We start from the raw sequence: 22,332 nt of genomic DNA, 5'->3' as shown, positions 1-22,332 counted from the left end.
TTCTCTAGTGTAATATTTAGCAGTTATAATAGCTTTTTATTTTAAATAGTAAATTGAGAAGGAAACTTCTTAGGTATTTGAAGGTTTTGTCTGTGTGTTTGAGTATTTATCAAATAATTGGGCCAAAGTAGTGAGAGAAATGACCAGGCTTCTGAGTGAAAGTGAGAGAAAGATCTGGATTACATGATCACACAAAGGAATATATTTATGACCATCAGACCTTAACTGCAATAGTTATGTGAGTCCTGAGTGATAATCAGATGTTTATGCAATTAAGTGTTTACTCAAGATATATCAGTAAAGATGGATATAGTGGGAGGCCATGTTTATACTGGTTAAGAGTACAGGTTCTGCATGTATTTTAATTTCAGCTTTGCCCCGATTTCTTCTGTGTATTGAGGATGATAGTAAGTACCTACTTCATAATGTATCTGTACAGATTAAACAAGTAAAATACTTCAAACAAAATTCTTGGCACATAGTAAAAGCTCAGAAAATGTTAGCTGTTGTTATTGTTTAGTATAAACCTGAACTGAGAAATCGGTAATAGAAGGCTTCCTATGCTGATGAGCCATGGACCTTCCCCATAGTCATTTTTGAGAAGGCTATTCCTTGTGAGGATCTCACAGAAATTGTGTCCTCCACATTGTGGTTATTGCATACAACCCCTCTTCTCATATATTTGTATGTATAACATTCTTTCCTATTCCCATTATCCAGAGTTCATAATCTGGTTTGGCATGCAGTGTTGGTGCTGAGGGAGAGAGAGATTTCTAGGCAGAATAAAATGGTGAAAGGTGATTTAAGGAGATTCGTTGTATGCTTTCTTTTGGCTAGGGACTAGAGCAATGGATCTGCAAACTTTTTGAGTTTTAATACCACTTTATATTTGTAGAAAGAATTGAGGACAAGAGCTTTTATTTATGAGTTATTTTTCAGTACTGTATTAGAAATTAAAACAATTTTAAAAATCTATTTGATTCCTTTAAAGTAACAATAATAATAACTCATTACATTTTAGCATAATAATGTTTGTTTTCTGAAAGAAAAAAATTAGTGGTAAGCAAATGTCTATAATGTCTGGTTTTGTAGAGAACAGCTAAATTCTCATATCTGCTTTACTTCAATCTGTTTTGAAATGTTATTTTGGTTGAAGCCTATGAAGAAAATCTATACTTGTACAGATAAGTAATTGAAAAAGGAAGGAGTATTTTAATAGCTTTTTAAGATAATTGTGGATATTCTTTAACATCATGCCAAAAATTGACAACTGGTAATTTCTTTAAGGTTAGTTGTAATATAGAATCTAAAATATTGGTGAATTTTTTGGTTTCTTGCATTAAAGTCCATTGACTTATCTTGCACTTACTTTAAATGGATCTTACACATGACCTCGTACTATGCATTGGTCATTTGGAAAATACTGGTTAAGCTGAGTTACACAGATTTTCAAATGTTGACACGTCTTATGCAATATAAAAAAAAATACATTTGTTAATGTTACAACAATATAGAAGAGTCCTTAAGTAGGGAGAAGCTGTCAAATTCATGGTGCTGGATATGTTTCCAAAATTTTAATTTTCACTTGAAAGCTTGAATTTTATCGTTAGCCACAAATACTGTCAGTTGTTTTCCTTGAAATGACAGATTCACTTTGTTCCTTTTCCTGAGTATCTGTTAAATATCTAACTGTGAATAACCATAGTTTGTCAGTTATGTTTTTCAGTAAAAAAGATGTTCCATGAAAAAAAGTGGCTAGATCAGCTTGGAACTAAAACAGTCACACAAGTGTTTTTCTTGAAGACAACCATTGTACTTTGGTATGCAGCAGAAATGCTTTATGGATACTTTCCATTTCATCATACAGAATGTTAAAAAGGTGTATGCTCAGTGGTGGAGTTTTTTTTTCTTCTTCTTCTCCTCCTCCTCCTCCTCCCCCAAACCCCCCAGTACATAGTTCTATATTCTAGTTATTGGTCCTTTTGATTCTGCTCTGTGGGACACTGCCTCAGCATGGCTTGATGAGCAGTGCCATGTGCATGAGCAGTGCCATGTCCACACCCAGGATCCGAACTGGCAAAACCCCAGGCCGCTAAAGTGGAGAGCCTCTGAACTTAACCACTTGGCAATGGGGCCGGCCCCTATTTTTATTTTTTAAAAATCGGCACCTGAGCTAACATCTGTTGCCAATCTTCTTTTTTCTCTTTCTTTCTTTCTTTCTCCCCAAAGTCCCCCAGTGTATAGTTGTATCTTCTAGTTGTGCTACGTGGGACGCTGCCTCAGCATGGCTTGATGAGTGGTGATAGGTCTGGGCCCAGGATCCGAACCCGAGAAACCCTGGGCCGCCCAAGTAGAGTGCGCAAACTTAACCGCTTAGCCGCGGGGCTGGCCCCTAAGTGGTGTTGTTTTGATAAAATTGATCATTTTTACTTCTTCATCAGGGGCATTCTTAAATGAAAGTGGACTTTTTTGTGTTGCACTGTAGGTGCATGGCAGTGACCACCAGTGATTACCAGTATAATTTGGCACCACTGACTTGGTCTGTGCTAAGATGCCAGCAGTTTTACTAACCATTGCTTTTGCTTTTGCACTGTGCAGATGTTGATGCAAACAGTGAAAAGGGGACACACTTTGAGAACTATAGGGCTAGGGCACTCTTTCCTCCATTCCTGAAATGTCTGTCCCCCATCCCTTACCTATATCTGTTACTTTTCTTCTTTACTCTTTTCTCATTATCTGTTTGTTTACCAGTGTATCTGGAATGATTTTTTTTAACTCATGATGATTCACACACTCCTTTGAGAATTCATGAAAGCCATGGGCCTTCTCAGGAAAATATATATGTTCATGTACATAATAATACAGGCAGTTTGGGATATTAATTATACAGAGCTCCTGAAGGCCATCTGGAGGCTCTGAAACCACATTAATCATTCCTATCAGGCAGACTTAAGGAAATTGAAATTATGGCAGCTGCCTAGTTCCTTCACTTAAAATCAAAATTCCATATTTTAGCCAATTGTAAAAGTTTTACTTTTATTCCTTTTTTGTGGCTTAAAGGTAGAGTTGTGTGCTACATATGGAGAAATTGCCATTTCATCATACAGAAAAAATCAAGAAATCTGGATTTAAGTTAGCTTTGCTATTAATTAATATGTAACCTTGAGTGAATCTTTTTTGGGGGTGGGGTAGGGTAGAATAAGTGGGAATTAAAATATTAAAGGCTAATGAAGATTACTAAGATTTCATTGGACAGGTGTGATAGTGGAATCGGTTGTTTTTTCTTGGCATTCTTTCTGTTTTAGAGAAGGCAGTTAATAGTAAGAACTTCTGAAGGAAAAATCAGATGGTTATTGGAAGATAAAATTTAGTATACATGCACAGCACACATACATATATCATACACCATTTGTAATTTAAAAGACAAACCGTCGTTGACAAAGTTTTTACATGAATATGAAATTTGAAATATTAGTGATTGAGTACAGTTTTGTCATGAGAGGAGGGGAATTCTTTTGGGAGAAGGTAACGTTTTGCTTAATTAAGTTTCAGAGTTAGTGTTCTGTATTATCAAAATCAATTCCAAGTGTTCCTCTGTTAATGCTGATCTGTAATGAGATTTTACATATTTCATCTTGGAGGATCTATGACAGATAGGTAGCGCAAAATACTGATATCAATGTACAAGTGTATGATTTTAGTTAAGTGATTTTAGTCATCACCTGGAAGGCATTTATAGAATTCTCTAAGTCCTCTCTTGATATTTGCCTTTTAACATGTCATTACCTTGCCGATTAATGAATTCCAGTAGAGGATTAGGTGGAAGCTTCTCAAACTGCACTGATTTTCATATATTTTGCACTAGCATTGAGGTCTAAAGAATGCTGTTGAAACTGTGATTTGAGCTTAGGAAATAAATCTGATACACATTTGTGAAGGAATGAAGATCTTGTTTTAACTTTTGACAGCACTGGAAAGTTGAGTCATTAAGAAACATTACCAGGTTTGCAGCAAAATCGGGTTTATAAAACTACTCAGTGTTTGGTAATAGTGATTGCAGGTATTCTTCTCATTCAGAAAAATTTCTGTATTGGCCCTGAGCTCAAAAAAATCATAATAAAACTTTATCACTACTAAGCCATCAAACAGCTGTGTAATAGGACAAGTCAAGATATTCAGCTTTTATTTGTGAGAAATATTCATAGAACTGACAGTGGTTAAGTTCATGAGAGCTAATGAAGTTCATCATTGATAGTACTGGTTCAGTAATCCATGATAGGGGCTGGCCCCATGGCTGAGTGGTTAAAGTTCCCTGTGCTCCACTTCAGAAACCCGAGTTCTGGGGTTCGGGTCCTGGGTATGGACCTACTCCACTCATCAGTCATGCTGTAGAGGCATCCCACATACAAAATAGAGGAAGACTGGTGCAGATGTTAGCTCAGAGCTAATCTTCCTCAAGCAAAAAAAAAAAAAAGAAGGATTGGCAATGGATGTTAGCTCAGGGCGAATCTTCCTCAGCCAAACAAAAGAAAATAATAATAATAATATATGATAGCTTAAAATGTTTTTCCACTGAGTAATTGCACTATAGAGTTTTAAGCACCTTAAGTTTTCATAAACTTTGTAAAATTGTCTGGTTAAGTCTTTTTTTGCTCCATGCGTATTTTTACTACCATCAGGTTTTTTTTGGTCAGCTTCTTCAAGAATATGCTTGCCTCTATTTGTTCCACACAAACCATTCATAGAGAGTAACTCTTCAGTCACTTCAGATTCAGCTCCTTAAATAATGAACAACTAAGTATTGGTAATATCTGTGAACTCATCAAAAGCCAAGGAAAACCACTCAAAATCATTTGTTTTTTAACTGATTATTGCTTCCAGTGTCCTCAACTCACCTGTTTTACAGAAAGGCTAATAGTCTTAAACAAGTTTATTGTCTTGGGACATATTTCTTTGGCTTTTCCAGTCAAACACGATTTAATTAATTCACTTTAGTAAATGGCTTTCCTGTCTTGCTAACACTTGAACCAGTTGCAAACTTATTTTGGTTGCAGCCTCATTTTAATTTTTGTGAAGAAATTCTACTGTGATGAGATTTCACTTAAAATTTTTAAGTGTTTCTGACTCACTTTCTTGTGCATTGGGAATGTTTTGATGAGTGCTTAGTCTGGTAATGTGAACATATATTGTATTCTTTTAGCACAGCTATAATGTTGTAGATACAATGCCTCACCATCTGATTCAATAACAAAATAATCCATACTCCACTGTGCCTTAAAAGCATGACATTCACATTCCACTTTTCTTGTTTTGACATCATGAGTATGCACTGGTAATAAAAGTAAAATAAAATGTTGCAGTACAGCAGTAAGCGTGACACTCAAGGCACTGTTGAGTTATAACTGCATCTGTATAATCTGTAGTACTCTGAGAAGCAGTGTGAAGTAACTACTCAAATGCCATTGTATTGTGAAAGTGCCGTAGATAATACACAAACAAATAAGAGTGATAGTATTCCAGTAAGACTGATTTATGGACACGGAAATTTGAATTTCATATAATTTCTGTGTGTCACAAAGCATTGTTCTTTTTTCCCCGCAACCATTTAAAAGAATGTAAAAATTACTCTTACAAGTCACATAAAAGCAGACATTGGGCCAAGTTTGACCCTCAGGCCGTAGTGTTTTCCCCCTTTTCTAATGTAAACATGATTGTGCAGAAAGATTACCTTATCAGGAGTCAGCTAGACCTTGGTGCTCCCACCAAAGTTGTGTGACTGATTCAGTCAGGTAAAATATGGTGTTAGGGCCCATAGTGCCTAGTCCTTGGCAAGGTATTTCTCAAAATTCTTTATGTAATCATCTCAATTTCTAATATGTATCTGGTAATCATGTTGTATACCTCTCTGTTTTTAATTGAGCAGCCATTCCATTGTTGAAGAGCAACCAACACAGAAAGTTTTTGAGGATTTTGATCTTTGAGAGAAGGAAAGCACCAGTGAGCTCCCCAGTCACTCTGGCTTTTTTCCTGGAGGCATAGGAATAGAGCCCAAACAGAAGGTGGCAGTCTTACTGGACTAAAGAGGTCTGGGGCCACTAAAGCAGTTGAAACTTCAGTCCAAAAGAGGAGAGAACTACATAGATTCTGGCCTCAAAATCCCTAGTCAGGTATCCCAAAGTCATTGACTGACTTCTAAGGTACACTTGTGTAAGATAAGATTCTAAGGAACCCAGAAGAAAACAGTAGCTGGGAAGCTAAGCTCTGAACAGAGATTCCAACAACCCCCTAGTGCCAAAGAGGCAAAGTTGAAGTTCAAACTCTGCCAAGTTTTCCATTGAGAGCCCATCAGGGCCATTCCCTAAGATTGGGGGCAAAACTGAAATAGCCCAGCCCTCAAGAAAATGTGGGTGAGTCATTGGTACTCTTTCTGCTGCTATAAGGGAATAACGCTCTCTGGAGGAAGGTGTCACCTAGAACTTCTATAATTTTTAATCCATAATCAAATATTTCATTCAGGAAAATGCTGTAGGATGTTAATTGACCAAAAATCAAGAGGGGGGAAAAAAGGAGTAAATCCACAGATAATTCAGATATTAGAATTATCACACAGAGACGTTAACAATTTTTTTCTTTTCCTCCCCAAAGCCCCAATATGTAGTTGTATTTTCTGTTTGTAGGTCCTTCTAGTTCTAATGTGAACCACCTCCACAGCATGGCTCTTGACAGGCTAGTGGTGTAGTTCTGCACCCAGGAAGTGACTCCTGGCCACCAAAACACGCCAAACTTTAACCATTAGGCCATCAGGGCTGGCTCGACACAGAGTTTAGAATAACTGATTTTAATATGCTCAAGATAAAGAGGAAAAAATTTTATCAGAGACCTGGAAACTCTATGACTAAGAAAATACATTAACTAAATTAAGAATTTGGTAGTTGGGTTTACTAGCAAATTAGAAACAGCAGAATAGAGGAATAGTAAACTAGAAGAAAAGAGTTGAATAGAAATTATGCAGTGCTAAGAGAGAAAAAATGGAGGGGAAATACAGAAAGAAAGAATGAGACGGTGGAGGGGTTTAACATGTCTAATGTGAGTCCCAGAAGGAGAGGAGATACAGGATGGACGAAATATTGACCACGAATTGTCCAAAACCGAGAAAGATACCAAAACACAGATTAAAGAAGCTCTATGTGAATTCCAAGCAGGAAAAATACAAATAAAAGCTTATTGAGACCTGTCGTAGACTAAACTGCTAAAAATCAAAGAAAAAGAAAATCTTAAAGCTGCCAGAAGGAAAGAAGTCATTACCTTCAGGAGAACAATAAGAGTGATAATTGAGATGTCACCTGAAATTAAGAAGTCAGAAATCAACAGAATGACCTCTTAAAGTGCTGAAAGAAAAAAGAGTGCTAATCTAGAATTCTAAATCCAGTGAGCATATCCTTCAAAAGTGAAGGCAAAATAGGACAGACTAAAGCTAAGAAAATTTATTGATGATAGACTGGCACTAGAAAATACTAGAAGAAGTTCATGTTGAAAGAAAATTATCCCAGATAAAGGCACAGAACTGCAGAAACAAATAAAGGACAATGATGAGGATAAATGTGTGTAAATATAAATTAATACTGTTTAAAATAATTATGGCTTGTGGGGGTTAAAATCTGTGGAAGCGGTATGTGACAACTGTAGAACAAAAGGCTGGAGACTGGCAAATCAGTGAAAAGCACATTAGCTATCTCTAGAGTGACCACCCAAAGAAAAAGAATATGTAGCTAAAAAGCTCGTAGAGGAGAAAGTGGAATAATAAAAGATAATTGATTCTGCCAAAGAAATGCAAGAAAAGAGAAAGGAATAAAGAACAGATGAGATAAACAAAATAAATGACAGGATGGTAGACTTCAGCTCAACCTAGTAATTAAGTAAATGTAAAAGGAACAAAAGCTTAAGACAAAACTTAGAAGACCTAACTATGCACCGTTTACAAGGGACATATTTTAAACTTCAGGTCACAGGTGAGTAAGTGAAAGAATGAGAAAAATGTATCGTGCACACGTTAACCAAAAGACACCAGGATTGGCTGTTTATGTCAGAAAAAGTAGACTGTAAGGCAAGAAGTATGGTTAGAGGTAAAGAAGTGCATTGCATAGTGTTAAAAGGATAAATTCAACAGGAAGATATAAGAATCTTACGTCTTTTAGGTATTTAATAATACAGGTCTAAAACACAAGAAGGAAAAGATGGCTGACCCAAAAGTTTAAAATGACAGAACCACAACTGTAGTAGGCTTGTGCACCTTTCTTAGTAACTAACAGGACAAACAAGAAAAAAATTGTCAAAGACCTACAGTCAACTTGACCTAATCGACACCCATAGAACACTTTCCCCAACAACTACAGGATATACGTGCTTTTCAGATACAGGCATAGCTCATTTTATTGTACTTTTCATGTATTATTGTGTTTTTACAGGACCCTTAACCAGCAAAAAGATTATGACTTGCTGAAGGCTCAGATGATGGTTAGCATTTTTAAGCAATAACGTATTTTTTAATTAAGGTATATACGGTTTTTTTTAGACGTAATGCTTAATAGACTACAGTGTAAATACATGTTGTATATACACTGGGAAATAAAAAAGTGTGACTAGCTTTATTGTCATCCAGTCATGTGTCACATAATGATGGGGAGACGTTCTGAGAAGTAAGTCATTAGGTGATTTTGTAGCGTAAACATCATAGAGTGTACTTATACAAACATAGGTGGTATAGCCTACTTACTACACACTTAGTGTTAGCTATGGTGTTACACTTAGGCTTTACGGTGCTAATCTTATGGGACCACTGTTGTACCTGCAGTCTGTGCTTGACCAAAATGCCGTTGTGCGGCACATGACTGTACTACATATGAAGCATTTTCTGAAATATATCATATGCCGTACCATAAAGCAAATCTTAGTAAATTTGAAAGAAATGAGATTTCAGATATGTTCTCTGACTTCAGTGGTGATAATCTAGAAAGCAATAGCAGGTAACTGGAAAGTCCTCAAATATTTAGAAATTAGGCAGTGTTGTTTTTAAATATCGACTTGATGGCACTAAAAACAACAAACTTCTACATATTGGCTAAAGAAGAAATATCAGTTAAAATTATAAAATATGTTGACCTGAATAATAATGAAAAAATGTGTCAAAATTTGTCCAAGGGGCCAGCCCCTTGGCCGAGTGGTTAAGCGTGTGCGCTCTGCTTCGGCAGCCCAGGGTTTTGCCAGTTTGGATCTGGGGCTTGGACCTAGTACTGCTCATCAAGCCATGCTGAGGCGACACCCCACCTAGCAGAACCAGAAGGACCTAACGACTAGAACATACAACTATGTACTGGGGGAGCTTTGGGAGAAGAAGAAGAAGGAAAAAAAACCGATAAGATTTGCAACAGATGTTAGTTCAGGTGCCAATCTTTAAAAAAAAAAAGAAAGAAAAGCTTGTGAAGTGCAGCTAGAAGCGATGCATAGAGGGATACATACAGCTTTGAATGTATAAGCAAAAAGAAAGGCTGAACATTAAGCTTCTATCTCAAGACAAGAGAAGAATAAGCAAATTATAACTGAAAGAAGGTAGAAGGAAAGATAAGAGCAGAAATCAAATAAAAAACAGGTCTATGATTTTGTTTAAATGAAATTGTTAAAAAGATGAATAAAATTGATAAACCCCTAGAAAGCCTGAAATGTAAAAAGTAGAAAATAAATTGCCAGTATCAAGAAAGATATGGGAGACATCACTATTGAAGGACACTAAAGAGATGGAATAAATGCAATAATGTAATCCTGGATTGAATTCTCTGCTAGAGAAGAAAATGCTATAAAGGACGTGACTGAAACAGTTCTTAAAATTCTAGTATAATCTTTAAGATTTTTAGCAATATTAGATTCCCTGAATCTGATAACTTGTACTGTGGCTATCTAAGAGAATATTCTTAGGAAATGTATACTGATGTATTAAGGGTAAAGGAGCGTGTTGTATGCAATCTATTCTCAAATGATTCAGAGAAAAGTAATATATGTTAAGGATAGTAAGATATTATAAATAATGCTAATAAATTTGATAATTTAGAGAAACTCATTTTGGCAAAACTGACACAAGAAGTAAAAAATCTGAATAGTCTTATCTCTGTTCAAGAGAATGAATTCATACTTGTAATACTTCTCAAAAAGAAATTTCCAGGCCCAGGTGGTTTCACTTGTGACCTAAACATTTAAAGAAGAAATTTACCGATTTTATACAGTCTCTTACAGAAAATAGAAAAAGAGATAACACTTCCCAGTTTGTTTTTAGAAGCTAGCACAACCTTAATACCAAAATCTGACAAATAACAAGGAAAGGAAATTACTGGTCAATATCTCATGAATATAGCCACAAAAATCCTGAGCAAAATATGAGCAAGTTGAATTCTGCAGTATATAAGAGAGAGAATGTCACATTTTGGTAGAGTTTATTCTAGAAATCCAAGGTTAGCTTAACAATATAAATCATATTAACAGAATAAAGAGAGGGAAATCATATGATTATCTCAATAGATGAGATATAGTATTTGACCAGTTTTAACACCATGATAAAATTTGTTAGCAAACCAGACGAGTATGTACAAAGCGATAGCTGTCATACTTAATGGTAAAATATTGAATGTTTGGGGCCGGCCCTGTGCCCAAACGGTTAAGTTTGCGCGCTGCACTTCAGTGGCGCAGGGTTTCGCCAGTTCAGATCCTGGGTGCGGACTTGGCACGGCTCATCAGATCATACTGAGGTGGCGTCCCACATAGCACAACCAAAAGGACCTCCAACTAGAATACATAACAGTGTACTGGGGGGCTTTGGGGAGAAGAAGAAGGAAAAAAAGAAGAAGATTGGCTCAGCTGCCAATCTTAAAGAAAAATTGAATGCTTTTTCCTTCAAGTTCAGAAACAAGACAAGGAAGATCATTAGCACCACTTCTGTTCAGCATTGTCCTGGAGGTCCTAGCCAATTCAATAAGGACAAAAAATAAAAGATATAAATATTGGAAAAGACGTAAAACTGTCTTTTCACAGATGATATGATTGTGTATTTGGAAAATCCAAAGGAATCTACAAACTGTTAGAATAGGAAGCAAAGTCAGTTTTCAAAAATCAGTTGTATTTCTGTATACTAACATCAAATAGTTGGAAAATAAAGTAAAAAAAATACTTTTAGAATAGCAGCTGTCCCCCCCCGCCAAAATCAATTTAATGAAAAATGTGCAAGACTGCCACACTAACAGCTACAAAACTGCTGAGAGAAACAAATGACAACCTAAATAAAAGGAGAGATGTCATGTTCATGGATTTAAAGACTCAAAATTGTTAAGATACCGGTTCTCCCTAGACTCATCTATTTGTTCCCAATTAAAACCACACTAGCCAGTTTTAAAACATATTTGAAAATGCGAAAGGACCTAGATTAGCCAAGTCAATCTTAACAAAATTAGAATGCTTACATTACCAGATACCAAGACTTTATAAAAAGCTGCAGTAATTAAGAGAGTGTAGTACTGATGTGAGAATAAACAGATTAATAGACTGTAAAGAGTGTCCAGAAACAGACCCATTCATGTATAGTCACCTGATTTTTCTACAAAGCTACCCCTGCAGTTCAGTGGAGAAAGGATGATCTTTATAATAAACGGTGCTAAATCAATTGGATATCTGTATGGATAAAAATGAACCTTGATCTTTACCTCAAACCATACACAAAGTTAATTTAAGATGGATTATTGAATGAGATAGGCTGAAACAATAAAGCGTCTAGAAGGAAACATAAGGATATATCTTTAGAGAATGCAAAAGTTTCTTCAACAAGATGCAAAATACACTAACCAAAAAAGAAAAAATTGATTAAATTTAATTAAGATGGATTTAAAGTTATTAAAATAACTTCTGTTTTCATCAAAAGATAGCATTAAGAGAGGGAAAAAGCAAGGCATAAACTGGGAGAAAGTACTTGTAACACGTATATTCAACAGAGGATTCATCTGGAATATATAAAGAATTATTGCAAATAAATTTTTAAAAGACAGTCTGGTTTTAAAGAATCAACAAAAGATTTAAAAGGAACTTCACCAAAAAGGATATCCAAATGGCCCAACATTACTCAACAACATTACTTATTAGGGAAATGCAAATTAAAATCTCAACAAACACCACTGTACACCCAACAAAATGGCTAAAGTTAAAAAGACTAATAATATCCATTGTTGGCAAAGATGTAAAGCAACATTGTTGGTGGAATTGTAAATTGGTGTAACCGCTTTGAGAAACTGGCAGTATCTACTTCTTAATAAAGCTAGTATTCCCTGTGACCCAGCTGGTCTACTCCTGTGTCATATATATTTTTATATATACACACACCCAAGAGAAATGTATGTGAATAATCATAGCATTCATAATAGCCCCAAAATGGGAATGACCTAAATAGAGTAGATAAGTATATTATGGTATATTCATACAGTGAAATATTTCATATGGCCACTAAACACAATAACATGGATCTCACAGATATAATAATGAGCAAAAGTATATACTGTATATTTATCTAAAATTGGAAAACAGGTCAGATTAATCTTACTGAAAGAAATCAAGAAAGTAAGCTTGGGCATTATTATTGAATGGTTAGGGCTTAAGGGAGCCTCCTAGAAGTATTCTGTATCTTGATCTGGGTGGTGGTTACTTAGGTATATATATAGTTAAAACTCATTGAATTATGCACATAATGTTAGTGTACTTTTCTGTATGTATGTAATACCTCAAAATGTTTTCTAAACAGTAATAGTGTAGTAGATAATTTGCTATAACAGGGTTTTTTACCTGATTTGCAATTATTACCTGCTGAAATTTCTTTTTCTGGGAAATTTTTGACTAAAAATTTTATATGATGGAGTAGAAAGAGTATTGGCTTTTGAGTTAGAAGACCTTGGTTCTAAATTCTTTTCTTCTGTTTTTTACTACCTCTAGTCTTATAAAACCTGGGCTCTGTAATCTTATACAAGTTATTTAATCTCTTAGCATTGTACAGTGTAGATAATAACTTCTCTTTCTAATTCCTGGGATAGCGAAAGGATTGAATGAGATGATTGATGTGAAATTGCTTTGTACCTAATGAATTATCCAGATTTATAGTATCTTCGTAATCTGGTGAGACACTTGGGTCTAGGCTCATGTACACAAATTCTGGAATCCCCCATGGATAGTGATAGTGATGTAGTTCCCCTACGTAACAGGGTGCGTTGATTTATTCCTTTTTTTCAGGTGACTCTCAGAAATTTTAATTGCTCTTGGAAGTCTGGGAGTACATACCGGTGGATAAGGGAACACAGCTTTTGAATTGAAAGGCAGCTGGGATTGCCCTGAGCCATCTACCCTCTTCTCCCAAACATTTGGCTCATTTGTTCCTAAGATTTGGTTACTTGTCAAAGGCTTAACCTTTGAAAGAACCTTTAGCTTCTCTAACTGCATTTCATCAACTCTTAGAGGTGATTGATTTTGAAATGAACTATTATTTTATGTGCCATGAAGGGAGAAAAAAGCCACTGCCAATTACAATTGTAAGAAATGATTGATTGCGGGATATCTCCTAACTTCAGAGATGTTAATTGCAGAAAAAACATGAATCTTAGAATCAGTGAAATATAAGAGATTTTGTGTGGTGTGTTTGTTTTGGTAAATTTTTAGTTTCTGTGGATTAGCATAGCTTATAAATTGAGGCATTTTTAGCTCTGTATAAATGTTAGTCAAAGTGCATGTTAGTGTAACCTAAATTATTCACTTGAGGTCAAAATTAAATAGACGTAATTTACAGAGAAAATAAAACAAATATGAGATAAAATATTTACCATTGTAGTTTAGACACTTTAAATCCATACATCAAAGTGACCCACACTAGTTTTGACTTAATAATGATTGCCATCAAGTTACAACTAAATTTTGATAACTTAAGTGTTTTATCACTACACAATCACAAAAGAAATTGTAGAAGCTTTTGCAAGAGCCAAAAGCATTTTGTCTGTCTGTTGCTCATTATCTTTAAATAATTACTTTTAGGTGTGTATTTGTCATCCTGAAGCAACCAGAGATCTTTAATCCTTCAAGGAGAGTACTTTTCCCCCCCAAACTGAAACAGATAGATATTTGATGCCCTGATGGTGCAACTATATTTTTTAACCATCACTTCCCAGATTTAAAATTTAATGCCAAGATTAAAAAGTGTTCCTATTGCAGGACATTGAATCTAAGCAGCAGTCTAGATACTTAATGGAAGAAGGTACAAAGTTAGATGTCTTTTTCTGTCTTAGAGAAATCCAAATGTCTTTGGGAAGTAGATAATTGATGTTTGAGAGCTAGTACTAAGGTAGAAGCTATGCTAAGTTCCCATAATAAAAGTAGTTCTGCTAATCATCGTTTTGAATTTCAGGAATGGTGTTATTAACAGTCATACTTGCTGAAGCACATTTCAACATTGTCTCTGTCTCTTCTTTGTTCCTTATATCTTACTATATTAATTGAATATATATACATGGGTTGACTTTTGCATGTGGGGCCTTTTTTTTAAGCCTCTGGACACGACAAAGGAATCATAGCAATTTTTAGCAAGAAACGTGGACTTAATTGTAAATGGGGATTAATAGAGGTGTATAGAAATGTAGTCTGTGTTTTCTCTTTTTAAATGCCTTTTCAGTTAAGATTAAATGGGAGCTAGCAGTATATTTAACGATTAAAGAGAACCAGTGGAGAAGATAATGTTGAAAGGAAATGATTACAAGTTCAATTCGGTAGGGCAAATAAGAAACTCTGCATTCACCATTCCTCCCCACTCTATCCCAGAAGTTACTGGGAACTATATTAGTTAATGGATTTTATTGCCCATTCATATGAAAAATGCCTTCTTCCATCTAAATAGCTAAATATAATGCCCTATTGTGAACATAATAATGCATTAAAATTTAATAAATATCTGGCACCTTTTTATAATTTGTTTTGTTTTAGTCAGAAAATGGAGGTCGTGATTGCTAAATTTTTGGGACTGCTCATAATATTCCAAGGAAGTATGTGAAGCTAAACCACCTACTGACAGATATGTTTATTTGGTCTCCCTTTCTTCATAGTCACTGGTTCTTAATGATGCTATTTTGGCCTTCTACTAAATGCAAGACTTTGCTGAGAGAGTAGGACAGACACTGAAAGTTGCTGTCCCTGAAACTTTTTAGATCTCTTGGGCTGCGAGGCTTCCAGTTGGCTACTGGAAAGCAAAAAATAGGACTGCATTTCCGTGGCAGCAGCCTCATCAGGCAGTAGCAGCATCAGGAACCAGCAGGAGTGTAGAGAGAAGCCAGAGATATTAGAAGAACCTTACTGTTAGTCATAGGACACAATAGAGTGTCTCGTGGTTTGCTGCCTGTGTGCCTTTTCTGGTCTTCGAAATAATGGGCATGACACTTTTTTAAGGATTATTATTTTATGGATAAATTTTGGAAAACTGACCATTTTATTCATTGTTTATCAGTACGAGGATGTCGTCCAGGAAAGATTGTGCAGATGACTGAAGCAGAAGTTCGGGGCTTATGTATCAAGTCTCGGGAGATATTTCTCAGCCAGCCTATTCTTTTGGAATTGGAAGCACCACTGAAAATTTGTGGTATGTAAAAGGATAAAGTTAGGAATGATCTCTTTTGAATCCTGGTTTTCATCCCATATTTACATTGAAGATTATCTGCAGAAAACATTTAAAAATTTTTTTATAAAAGAGATTTATAGTTTTTATTACATAAAATTATATAAAAATTGAAACTTTACTAAAATGACAAGTTACAAGAAGAAAATAATTTGCTACATGTATAAAAAGATTGCTAGTCACACTATATAAACAGTTCTTAGAAGTTAATAAGAAAAAGCCACTGCAGTAGGAATATAACAAAAAAAAGAAGCAGATCTTAGAAGAAATTCAAACGGCCAATAAACATAAGATCCTCAACCTCACTAATTATCAGTGAAATACAATTTAAAAACAAATCTCAAACTCTGATCAGATTAAAAAGTGTCAAAAATTGATATCCAGTGTTGCAAGGATGTGGAGAAATGGGCATTCTGATGTACTGGTTAGAAAAAAATAGAATTTGGAGGGGTCAATATGACAGTATCCATGGTCTTCTAACTTTGTTATAATCATTTTAATTTATTTTGAAGAATAGCTTTACAATCTGTATTTGTTAAGTTTTACAGTGGCTTTTGGCCAAAAGCAAAAACTTGTGACCTTGAGTTCAATGATTGCATTGTTATAGCCATAAAAATTATCACACAGAAAGCATTTTTCTGTAGTTCACATAACAGCAGAAAGTGGTATAAATAATATATTGTACTGGCTTTTGGTTTAATAACGCAGTTTTTATTTGTATTGGCTGTTAGTCTTTATGACATAGCTTTTATGAGCGTAATCATCAACTTTTGCTCAGTCAAGGCTTATTTGCTATATGCAAAAACTTTCATTCCCCTACGTGTTTCTTAGTTCTCCACATTCATACCATGTAACTTGTGGGTGCTTAGTGTGCCCCTGAAAAACTTTTTTTTCTTTATTCATGTGGTTTATTAAGTCATATGCTTGGTGCTCCTTTGTACATTGCCTAGCAAATAAGAGATATTAGCTAAATAAATGTTTGTTGAATAAATTAATTAATTAGCTTAGAGTATCACCTTTAAGTAAGAGGTAGTAGTTTGGAATTTTGTTGAAATGGTCAGTCCCTTTTGTGAATTTAAATGAAGCACACGTAGTTACTTTTAAGTCATCATAAAATGATTTGAATTCTCAGCAAGATACTCTTTAAAAGGCTTTAATGTAGAAATAACTTGAAGGTAATAGAAGTAATTTATACTAAATATTTCTAAGTTTTTGCTGTTTGTCTCTCTATTTGGTATAACAAAATGACCTAAGTTACACCACCAGATAATAAGAGTAGCTGTATTAGTTATTCATTGTTGTATAACAAATTTTCCCAAAACTTTGTGGCTTAAAACAACAAATATTAATTTGTCATCTTGTAGTTTCAGAGGGTCAGGAATTTGGGCACAGCTTAGCTGGGTTGTCTGGTTCTGGGTCTCTCACAAGGCGGCGATCAAGGTGTTATCTGGGCTGCAGTCATCTGAAGGCTCAACTGTGAAAGGATTAAGTTTCTTATGGGCCAGTGGACTGAGGGCCTCAGTTCCTAATGAGTTGTTCACCAGAGGCCTCCTTCAGTTCTTTTGTCATGTGTGCTTCTCCATAAGGCAGCTGGTGTCATTATTGAGCATGAGAGAACGCAAAAGAGTGCAAGCAAGGCCAAAGTCACAAACTTTTGTAACCTAATCGCAGAAGGGACAGCTTATCTCACTTTTGCTGTGTTCTCTTTGTTAGAAGTAAGTCACCAGCTACAGCCTGCATTCAAGGGGAGAGGATTATACAAAGGGTGTAAACATTAGGAATCATTTCATAGAAGCTATTTACCACCGTAACCAAATTTTCTAAAACTGACTTTTTCTATTTTTAGGAGATATTCATGGACAGTATACAGATTTACTGCGATTATTTGAATATGGAGGTTTCCCACCAGAAGCCAACTATCTTTTCTTAGGCGATTATGTGGACAGAGGAAAGCAGTCTTTGGAAACCATTTGTTTGCTGTTGGCTTATAAAATCAAATATCCAGAGAACTTCTTTCTCTTAAGAGGAAACCATGAGTGTGCTAGCATCAATCGCATTTATGGATTCTATGATGAATGTAAGTAAAAATAAAAATTTATTTTTATTAATTTAATTAATATTAATGGAAAATTCCCCAATTTTCCATTTCAAAAGAGTTCCTTCAATTCAGAGGTTTTTAAAAACGTGATCTAGCAAGCATAGCAAGCATAAGCCCAAGAAGAGAGCCTTTAATGAAAGAGCAACCTGAAGCTGGGAAACAGGTTACTAATTAAATTGATTCCTTCGGATCTCCTTGATCACGTAGTTTCAGGTTGACTGTAGCTTACTCAGCTGAAAGGCCTTGTTTTAATTAGTTTACCGGGTAAAATAGCCAAGTGAAACAGAGGTACACTATAGACAGTAGCCTCTGGTTTTCTAGTGTCCATTAAGCTTTTAGCTCTCAGCATTCTTATGATAGGACAGAAACTCCCATGGGCCCTGTGTGACAGAAAATACTGAGAACTTCTTTGAACTTATTTAAAAGTTGAAGTGTATTATTAGATTTTTAATCTATGCTTTTAAACCTAGAGAGATAAGGATACTGAATACTCCAGGATATCCTTATTTTATTGTGCTCTTTTTCATCAGGAAGAAATCACTGATTTGCTGTTGTATAGTGGTGTTTCCAAGTGTTATTACTAAATTACACTACTACATTTGAATTTGGTCTTTTACTTTTGTTAGGGTATGGGAGTGAACATATGTTTGGTTAATTACAATTTAGAACTAATTACAATGATTTTCAAATTGAATTTGTTTTTTAGTGCTGAATTCTCAATTAGAATCTATTTTTGCTTTTTTTCATCCTTAAATTTAGTAGAGTCCTTATTTAAATTCTTACTTCCTTGATTCATGTAGTCATTTATTTGACAAGTGTTTGAAGAAATGTTATATGCCAGGCACTATTCTAAACACTGGGAATGCAGCAGTGCACAAACAGGTGATCTCTATTCTCATGAAGCTTATGTTCTAATGAGAATGATTCTATGTTTGATTTTATATTGCATTTTTATTTCTGAGGTGTAATGCATGGTTCCAATTATTTAAATCAGACCAGTAGACAGAAAGTGGGTGTAGTACGTCAAACTATAACCACTTAGCTAAAGCTAAATCAGAAATAGATATATATTCTTAAAGGATAAAATATGGGCTTGAATATCCTTGAGGATAGAAATGACATCAAATGAAATAATATGTATGAGAACAGCTTGTGAAAACTGTTTTGAGTTATACTTATTTATTGAGAGGCAGGTTATGGCATAAAAACATAGGAAGTTAGTGCTTGTGTCTTTCATCCCTCCCCTGGGTTGGTTGTTGCAATTTGTTGCCAAATTCAGAAAAATCGGGTAACACTAAAAAAGGTGAACACTTGAGATTGTCTTTGTTGTAGCTCTTTATGCTAGACTTCAGGAAAATTATGGCCTTTGTGTTTCTATTTATACTTGCTACAGTGCAAAGTTATAATTCACTCAAAAGTGATTACCAGTTAAGCACTTGGAAATTCCTTTCTTGGCAGTAAGTTTATGCTGTGTTACTTAATGCATTAGAGTTAAAATGGACAGTCTCCAGAGGCACCACTTTCACTTCTTACTAATTTGGCTAGGTTAACTAGTGTACATGTTGAATGGAAAAAATAAACTAATAGTCTATTAGACTGTTTCAAAGTTGTTATATTATAAATGTGATCTTAAAAGACAAAAGTTTTTCATGTATTTGTTTCATAAAGTACCTATAGGACAGACTTGGAAGTCTTTTGTAACTTTACTGAAGGTGCTGAATATTTATTACCTTTTTAAAAGTATACAAGTAACACTTAGAGAAAAAACAGATTGCTAGGTAAACAGAAGAAAATTGAAATCATTCGTAATCCTGTGGCTGAGATTTCAGATTTATTTACTCTATTTCTTCTTTTTATAGGCAAGCGAAGGTTTAATATTAAGTTGTGGAAGACCTTCACCGATTGTTTCAACTGTCTGCCTATAGCTGCCATTGTGGATGAGAAGATCTTCTGTTGTCATGGAGGTAAGCCGACTAGTAAATTTACCTTTGGATTTTTCTTACTATTCCATTATAGTCATGCGCTGCATAATAACATTTTGGTCAATGATGGATTGCATATACGATGGTGGTCCCATAAGATTAGTACCGTTGTGGGCTAGGTGTGTAGTAGGCTACATCATCTAGGTTTGTGTAAATACACTGTATGATGTTCGCACAACGATATCATCTAACGATACATTTCTCAGAACGTATCCCTGCCATTAAGCAACTCATGACTGTATTTAGAAAAGACCTATAATAATTAAGCTGCTATGGGAAAACAAAGCAGTGCTTGTGTGAAAACTCAAGTGATTAAAACTCTTTTAAACGTAGCTAAAATTTCTTTTAATAACTAGAAATTTATGGTTATTTATACATAATGAAAATGGAAATCTAGTACTTGCCTTTAAGGAATTTCACGTATGAGGAGGTTAACCAGAGTTTTGCTTGAAAAAATGTCTTCCCTTTGCCTCAGTTTTGACAGAAAGATAACCGCTATCAGTAAAAGGGAGAGGATCATGGGGCTGGTCCCGTGGCCGAGTGGTTAAGTTCGCGCACTCTGCTACAGGCGGCCCAGTGTTTTGTTGGTTCGAATCCTGGGTGCAGACATGGCACTGCTCATCAAACCACGCTGAGGCAGCATCCCACATGCCACAACTAGAAGGACCCACAACGAAGAATATAAAACTATCTACCAGGGGGCTTTGGGGAGAAAAAGGGGGGAAAAAAAGGCGGGGAAAGAGGATCATGATGATTTTCCTGCCTATATTAAACACCTTTCATCAGAATCCAGATGGAATTGAGCTTAATATTTCCACATGCCAAGAGTTCTAGGTTTTAGGTAATACATCTGTTTTAGTCCTAAAAATAATTTTTTGGTAGAGTGATAATTTATTCTCTGGGTAAGCTTGAATATATGAACGTTCATTTGAAAAACTAAATATGTGTCTTGCACTTGGCTAGATGCCATGAAAATATATGGACAGTTTATGATCTATCTTGAGGAATTTAAAAACCTGTTGATAAAATGTATATTTCAAAACATTGAGGAATGAATGGAATTTAATTATGTCAAAGTACTTGTAGAGATAGTAGTTGTTATGAGAAGTCACAAAAGGGAGAGAATTATTGGGTGAATGTTTATGAAGGCATTGAGTGTGGAGGATAAATAGAGTTTGGAGAGGTGAAGAGCACTTGAGACAGTCTTTTTTATGTTGTCTAATTCAAGGAATGTGTGAGTAACTGGCCCAAGTAGAATGTCAAGTACATGTTGGGGAATGATGGGATCAGATTAAAGAGATTTGAATACTCAGCAAAGGAGTTTGTTGACTGGTTTAATAACCATATTGGGTTTTTGTACAGGGAAGTAATTTAGTGAAAATACTGTAAGAAAATTAGTTTTTCATTAATATGTGGGAAGAATTAAAGGTGGAAAATGCTAAAAAGATAGATGTACTTGTCTAGGCCTGAGGTAATCAATGGTTCATTCTCCGATAGAGCATAATTCACTATATTAATTGAAACATTCAACAGTGGATACTAAATATTTCAGAAATGGTAGCTCTTGCGCATCAGTATAGCTAAGAATAGAAATATAGCAGTATGGAATGTGAATATTTAGCTTTATTCTTTGTGATGATACTTGGATTGTCTACCAAAGAAAAATAGTAGCTTATATTTATGTACTCCTTCAAAGCTTGCAAAGTATTTTCATGTGCTTTTTCTTGTTTATCCCTTCTGATCAACAATTGCGCTTTTATTGAAGATAATGAGCCTGTTGGAGTGGGATGTATGAAGGTCTTCTGGGACAGAGTGAGACACTTTAACTTGGAAGTGAACATGTTTAAGATTAGGTGGTAAGAAGTGGCAAAAGCGTAGGATTAGAATTGAGTACGTACCTGTGAAGGGCGGGGAATGTTTGGAAAGAAAGAACGTAGTAGGATTTCTTTCCTTGAGAAATCTTTTGAAATGAAAGAGAATTTCATTTCCCTGTTAGGGAAAAGTGGAGAAGACCTAATCATAATGTTCTATTATATCAATGTGGGATTCTGTTTAATAACTCAGTGTATTAAAGATAACATTAAAAGGAAAACTTTAAATATCTTTAATTTCATATAGTAAATCTACTTTGATTAAATACTTTTATTTTATTTGAGTGAAAAACTTTTAGATGTCAGTACTATGACTCATCTTTTTATTATAGGACTGTCACCAGACCTGCAGTCTATGGAGCAGATTCGGAGAATTATGAGACCCACTGATGTCCCTGATACAGGTTAAGTATATAGAGAAGTTTAGTTGTTATATATAAAATGTTGGCATATTTGAACTTAATTATACTTAGTGGAAGTAGGATTGGTTTGTGTAATAAATAATAGAGTTTTTTTTGTAGTCAGTAAGCTAACTACAGATTACTTGCAGTAATATAAGATACTTCCACTTTCACTAGTTATTCCCCGAAGTGCAGAACTTCTAAATATGGTTCTGTCAAACTTATCACAAAAGATCTTGCTATTGATTTCCCT

The 22,332-nt window shown here is 35.0% G+C and overlaps 1 protein-coding gene across 4 annotated transcripts in view; it reads left to right on the top strand.

Annotated features, from left to right (window-relative positions):
• Nucleotides 1–22,332, top strand: part of PPP1CB (protein phosphatase 1 catalytic subunit beta) — a 40,845-nt gene that overhangs the window by 6,999 nt on the left and 11,514 nt on the right. For all 4 annotated transcript variants that reach the window (XM_070235638.1, XM_070235637.1, XM_023619315.2 and 1 more), the window contains exons 3-6: nt 15,560–15,691; nt 17,574–17,804; nt 19,685–19,789; nt 22,011–22,082. In XM_070235638.1, coding sequence (XP_070091739.1) covers nt 15,560–15,691; nt 17,574–17,804; nt 19,685–19,789; nt 22,011–22,082 — 540 coding nt within the window. The remainder of the gene's footprint in view (nt 1–15,559; nt 15,692–17,573; nt 17,805–19,684; nt 19,790–22,010; nt 22,083–22,332) is intronic.

The sequence above is a fragment of the Equus caballus genome, chromosome 15 (genome assembly GCF_041296265.1).
Source record: "Equus caballus isolate H_3958 breed thoroughbred chromosome 15, TB-T2T, whole genome shotgun sequence".
Taxonomy (NCBI): Eukaryota; Metazoa; Chordata; class Mammalia; order Perissodactyla; family Equidae; genus Equus; species Equus caballus.
Note: the sequence above shows the minus strand (reverse complement) of the source record. Positions and strands in the feature narration are given on the sequence as shown.